This window comes from Melampsora larici-populina (genome assembly GCF_000204055.1).
Source record: "Melampsora larici-populina 98AG31 unplaced genomic scaffold MELLAscaffold_232, whole genome shotgun sequence".
Lineage (NCBI taxonomy): Eukaryota > Fungi > Basidiomycota > Pucciniomycetes > Pucciniales > Melampsoraceae > Melampsora > Melampsora laricis-populina.
The window spans coordinates 1-6517 of record NW_006768988.1 but is presented as its reverse complement, the minus strand read 5'-3'; the positions used below and the strand labels follow the sequence as shown (position 1 = coordinate 6517).

General features: G+C 40.6%; 1 protein-coding gene across 1 annotated transcript; it reads right to left on the bottom strand.

Moving 5' to 3' along the window:
- Nucleotides 1-675: 675 nt before the first annotated feature.
- MELLADRAFT_114563 (uncharacterized protein) lies at nt 676-2838 on the bottom strand (the record flags this gene model as incomplete). The annotated part of the gene is made up of 3 exons (XM_007419530.1): nt 676-1154; nt 1827-2063; nt 2514-2838. The coding sequence occupies 3 exons, from the start codon at nt 2836-2838 to the stop codon at nt 676-678; spliced, it is 1041 nt and encodes a 346-aa protein (XP_007419592.1).
- Between the last annotated feature and the right edge of the window lie 3679 nt (nt 2839-6517).

Here is a 6517-nt window from a genome sequence, read left to right as displayed (position 1 = left end):
CGGATAAGACAAATCATTTATCATCCGTAAAGATCCATCATTATTAGTCACGCTTCCCATCGGACTCGACCGGAAGAAACCTAGTTTCCGAAAAACCACCTTGTGAGTAAAAGGACCATATACTCTTCCTAATCTTTTTTCCTTATATAGATTATTCATAATTTTTTCCTTGACCATTAAAGCTGATTTGTGATTCTCGGGAGTAAACCATTTCAATTCTCCTATATTATGTTCTGGAATACCTTGGTGGAAACCACTCGTAAGTCCTGTCCATACTTTATCCCACTTTTCCGTTAACTTGCAATCTTCTAATAACAATCTCCATTCTTCCAACTGCATTTTGCACTTCACCTCCTTCGGCCACATCTCAATTTCTTCCTGATCATCTACTACATAATCATATAGTTGTTCTTCTCGGCCTTCATTACTCTCATCGTTCATGGCTTTCTCCTTTTGTCTCAACATCTCTCTTGAACTAGTCACTCGCTCTCTGTTACTTCATTCATTCCATCAAGCACAACATCAAGAAACAAAGAAAGCGAACAAAGAAATCAACAACACAATCAACAACCTAATCATCAAGTAAGAGAAAAGAGAACAACTTCTGAGACAAAAACAGGGGATACAATCTCCACTAGCAGGTAACAAAGCTCCCTTTTTTTTTTTTTTTTTTACTCACTTCGAGCCAGACGCTGACAATTGACCATTACCACTCCCATTACTCTTTCCAGTATTCGGTTTTTGGGCCATTGCTCTATGAAAACTACCAACTCCTATCGCCGGCCTTTCTCCTGCAAAACTCCTACCCCCGCCTTGACCTCCATGGCCACTCCCTCTCATAAAGGATCCACTTCCTCTTCCATACGTCCCATGACCATTATTGTTACCAAAATTCCCATTATTAAAATTATTATTATACGGGTGAGTACCATGGTTATTATTAGTAGAAAACCGTTGATTTTGTCCAAAGTTCTGATTTTGATTTCCAAATTGACTGTTCGAGAATCTTTGATTTCTTTGGTAATTAGGATCATAAAACTGTCCTTTATAACCTCCTCTACCATTTCTTATCACCCCGCTAGCCATTCCTCTATCGCTTTGAGGATGTACAGCTTTCGTACGACCAGTCACGATCTCTTCTTGTGCATCAACTGCTGCACCCGCCGTATCCCAAGATGCTCCTTCCAAATAAACCATACCATCTGTTGGACATACATTCTGTAAAGGGCCACCTATTACAAACGGATTATCGTCATAATCAAAATCTCCAAAATTACGTGAGTCTCTTTCTGCTTGTTCCGCCAACTTCTTATCTAATGTTCCTACGTCCGCCATAGCTCCACATTCCAAACGATTCTCCCACACATTTCTCCGATGAGTTATATCGTATCGCATCGCTGGTGGCCATTTCCCATAACAATCGATCTGGATTTGCAAAACGTTATCTCTATGCGCTATTAACCGAGGCGCAATTGGAGAGTCCTTCTGTCCCTCTAAGATATCGTACTTCAACTCTTGATATTTTACCATCAAATTGTACCGAACGGACCATTCTGCGAAACTTAGACGGTATTCATTCAAAACTGGTGAGCCTATATAAGGTATCACATCAGAGCTACAGCTACTTGGTTTTACTCTTCTCGTTCGCATAAAGTTTGCGTCTTGTAGTAACCACCTTGGACAAAAGATTGAGACTGGTACATGTACTGATTTATTTATCATGAGTTCATGCCAATATGTTGATAACGCCGTCATCCTGTGAGTTACTTCTTCCCCTATCTTCATAGTAGTATTCACTACCTTCTTTGTTTTAGATCCATCTTTACTATTCTCTGACTTATCTACCACCGTCGGACTTTCCATTATAGTGTCGAAATCCAGGTCATATAATTCAATTTCTCTAGGACTTGTCCCTTCTTTGCCACACCACTTTTGATATTCTTGATTCAATACATTAAATTGCACTAAGTTACTCTTCAAAACAGCGGACTGCAAATTATGAATCCATTTCTTATGAGTCAATTCAATAAACGTTGAGTTATTAGACGTCTCAGCCACTCTTCCTATTTAAAATAAAGCCACACATTATCTGATCAGTTCTTTTATCCAAACAGTTCAATCAACAATTAACAGTTCAATCAACAATTAACCAGTCTATAGTCATAGCTTCCACTCCATGTTGGGTCAATCTCATTTAAAGATTTCCTTGTTAGGAGGATGCCAAGTTGGGTCAATCTGTTAAGATTTCCTTGTCTGGATATTATGATATCCTCTAAGCCTTGTTTTGGTCAATCTAATAAGATTTCCTTGTTTGGTCTTAGTCTAGTAATTCAATCTCTAAGAATGACGAGTAGTATCGATATGGATCTTTAAAATTCTAGGCCATTTCCATCAAAAGATCATGGAAGAAAACGGAGAAAAGAGGGAAAGGGGTTTGGGGAAGGTATGGAGGGGGGTTTTATGCTTCCGAAAAGAAAGAATTATGCAATCTTTTTAAGTCTCTCTAAACTCACCTAAACCTGTTAAAGTTCCTTGTACATTTACCACATCTTCTGTCTCATCTCTTCTTCGTTGATCATTCATCGGATTAGTTACTGGACTGATAATCAATGAATCTAGAACACTCGAAATATTCTTCTGTTGTCCACTATTTCCTTTCATCTCTTCTGTTCTTCGTCCATCTTCTTGTATATCATCGTTTCTTAACTGGTTCTTCTTTCCTTTTGAATTTTCACCTATTTGTTCCTCTACCACCTCATCTCTTGATGTTCCTACTACTTTATTTCTATTTTCTAGTTCCCTATTACTGCATTCATCTGCGAATTCTTGTGCTGCCATTTTTCCTATAATTTTTGAATAAAATGATGATGTCTAAGGGAATAGAGCGATATATTTTTTAAAGAAAAAGTTTGAAATGAAAACAAAGATGTCTTGAGTTTGTCTGTGTTACCTTCCTCCTGTTTTCCGTATGGAAAAGTTAAAAGGTTCTCTTCGAGATGGAAGTTACTTCCACTCAATCCATCTCTCTACCCAGCACTATCTGTGCGTGGGACTTCTCTCACTCCGTTTGCTTCCTTCGGTACCCGGGCTCTACTGCCCCGTACCAACACCCAAATCGAAACAAAACGCACTGAAATATAGGGATATTTCGTTTCGTTGAGATTGGACCGCAACGCAATCAAGCGAAATCACAATCTGAACCGAAACACTCAAATTCACCTTAGGGTTTCGGTGCGTTAGATAAATCGCAATTCGAAACGAAATCGAACCGAAACCGCAATTTATTTCGGTTTTCACAGGGACAAACAGGTAACAAAGGAGAGGAGAAACATATGTATTAGGGGTAGCATTTGGAGAGGAGGAGAAACATACATTAGGGGTTATAGTTGTAGAATTGAAGTAATGAATGAAATAAAATTTATCAGGATAGTTTTGGTGAGCCGAACGAAGAAAGAAACAAAAAAATCACAGTTTTTGAAAGTGATCGAATGATAAAACATGAGAGTGTCAAGTCTTCTTGAGCCTCTTTGACACTTTCTTTTCTTTGGCCTTTTTAATCTCTGCTACAGCTTCTCTGTAACCTTCCGGGACTTCAATACCCTGACTAAGCCATTGATGGCACCCAACAGCGCGCTCAATCGTTCGTGGGGCCAGTCCTTGGTCCGCGCTGGCAATCCTTCCAGCTGCTGAGAACGTGCGTTCACATGCACATGAGGTAGCAGTACATGCCAAATAGTTCCGGGCTACTCGGCTGACAATCGGATATAACTTATGGTTTTCCTATGGAACACGGTGAGAAAAGACTGTTAAATGAGTTGAACTAAAGACAGATTCTGAGGTGATTCATTTACCTTCCACCATAAAAGAGGCAAGACTCCTTTGTTAGCAATGCATTTCTTGTCTAAATACTGTTTCAATTCTATATCGGTGCCAGTTGTATTTTCATCATCTGAACCATCGCTGAAATCATCGAGGTAATCTTCTGAAGTTGAAGGAGCGGAAGGAGTTGTTTTTGATGCTGATGTGCTCTTGGTGCTTGGCCTAGAAGCCAATTCGAGTTTGTATGCAGCTTCGACAAGCTCACGAACCCTTGGAACGTGGTCAGAAAAGAATTTGTGAAAGAATTGTAGTCGGTACCTAGGATGCATCACTGTAGCAATAACTGTTGCATCACACTCGAGGGCTTCTCGTATGTACGATTCGATTTCGCGCTTCATAGTGTCGATGGCGGCCCCGAGTTCAGGATATAGTGTGCCGTATTCTGCTTTTGTCTTGTCCAGACGCTTAAGAATATTGACATATTCTGGAAGTACACAATAAGCATTGGAATGGTTTCCTTCCATGGCTAGAGTCGTTTCCTTGAAGATCTAATGAGTGATCAAGTTAGGTTACCGAGTAACATTGACAATCAAAATGACATGAACTAAATACCTTCAAGACATCGAGTAATGCCTCTAACCCACTCCATTCCTCATCAGAGATACGAAGCGAGTTGAAGCGCTGTTCTTTCTTGTCTTTCTTGCGATCCTGGTTGAGAAACTTGTTGATCACCTGGAATAGTGGAAAAGCAGTTCATCAGCAACTATAAACACTGGTGGATGGTACACATACGTACGTTTTGAGCATCACAGGCACGTTGCCAGCTGTCCAGTTTAGAGTTCCATCGGACTCCGTACCCGTATATAAGCATCTTGCCCTTGTATACGAGACTTGCTGCTACGGTTTTGTATTCGCCACGCTTTGCTGGAGAAGAGGAAACTGCCTGGCTGACCTGTTCGATCTGTAAGTTTAAAGTATGATGTTATGAGTTTTTATTGGGATTTTGGATGAAAATAGAACAATTCACTCACTTTCTTCACCCCACTGGTGACCAAACCCCATGTGGGTTTAGGTGTCAAATCTTTAGCAGGTAAGTCGTCCTCACTGTCAGATACTGTAACTTTTTCTAACCCGTTTTCAGCCTCGTTCTCTGATTCTGAAGTGATGTGCTCTTGATCACTATCTTGATCAACACTTTTTCCATTGATCTGCAAGATTGGAATTGGCATGCGAACATCCGGTTGAGTGGTTGGCTTAACGTGACCAGCTTTTAGTTCAAGGCTAGCCAATCCGTGCTTGACTGAAAGTGCTAGCTTATGACAAAAGCAGCGTATGTGGTTACTGTTAGAGTTCCAAAATACTGGATCCTTCGCATCCTCGATGAACATACGCTCGAGCTCGCGAGCAAGGAAGTTGTTGCTCGCGGCTGAGTCCGTAGTTTGTGCTAACATGTAGATATTTTGTTATACATAAAGTTAGCAGGTGAAACTACAGTCGATTGAAAATAAATCAAACTTGGAACTTATCTTTGAGTGAAGACCATGGCGCATGAGAAATGATCCAACAGGTCGAGCAAGTAACACGCCGTAGTGATCCCAAATGATTCTCTTGAGAGTCAAATGGATCGTTTTAAATTCCCAATTATCGTCGATATACGAAGCTGATACACCAAGGAAGGCATACCGACTTCCCTTGGTAGTCCATCCATCGTGAATTAAACAAAATTTACTCGGATTATTTTTGAGGGTCAAGATAGCCTGGTCTTGAAGTGATCGAGCCAAACCTTTGGCCTCTTTGGCTATCCAAGTCGGAGATCGAAGAAGAGCTTGCGGGTTGGACCATGAAAAAGCGGCGGAAAGTTCGTGATCATCGATACGGAGCCAGGGAAGAGCATGGAGTAGGATCCATAAGACCATCATCTTGTTCAGTGTCTCAACAGTGAATTTGACAAAACTAGTTATTGTAGATTGTTTCATTTCAGGCGAATCAGGCGTGTTCTCTTCTTCCCAAGTTGGTGGACACCGAGCACTATTTTTGATTGCAATATGACGTTGAGGACACGGTTTCCGATTCTGTTTTCCATCTCTATGTGTCTGTAAGTTATAATGATTTGTTTCACCATCCTTGTATTCATTTTCGCACCACTTGCATTTATACCAAAATACTTTTCTCCACTTTTCGACCTTTTTATTAGTTTTCTAACAAAATGTATTGACAAATACATTAATCAGCAGAAGGACAGGATCGAATTTCAAAGAAAATGGCCAATAACATACCTTGTCAAGTTCTTTATACTTTTCCATTGCCTCCCGAGGTTCTTTCTCATAGTAATCAAACAAATCTTTGACTTTGGCAGTACGTGCCTTGCCCTTAGACTCCTGAGTAACATCTTCTTCACGATCGGAAGTTCGGTCAACGTTCATACCGTCTGGAACCATGATGACCTTGATTTTTCCATTAACATAACAAAATCAAAATTAGACTCAACTCGAGCAAGGTAAATGAAACTGTTCAATACAATATCTCACCTTTGGAAGCGGGGCCACACGCTTCTTCTTTGCAGGTTTGCTCTTTTGTTTCTTCTGAGCTGCTGCTTGAGAGTCTGAGTGCCCTCCAGAAGAGGGTCTTTGGCGACGCTTACGAGGTTGAGCTTGTGTCGAAGTAGGAGCAGTACGGTGTTCGATGATCTCAACTTCAT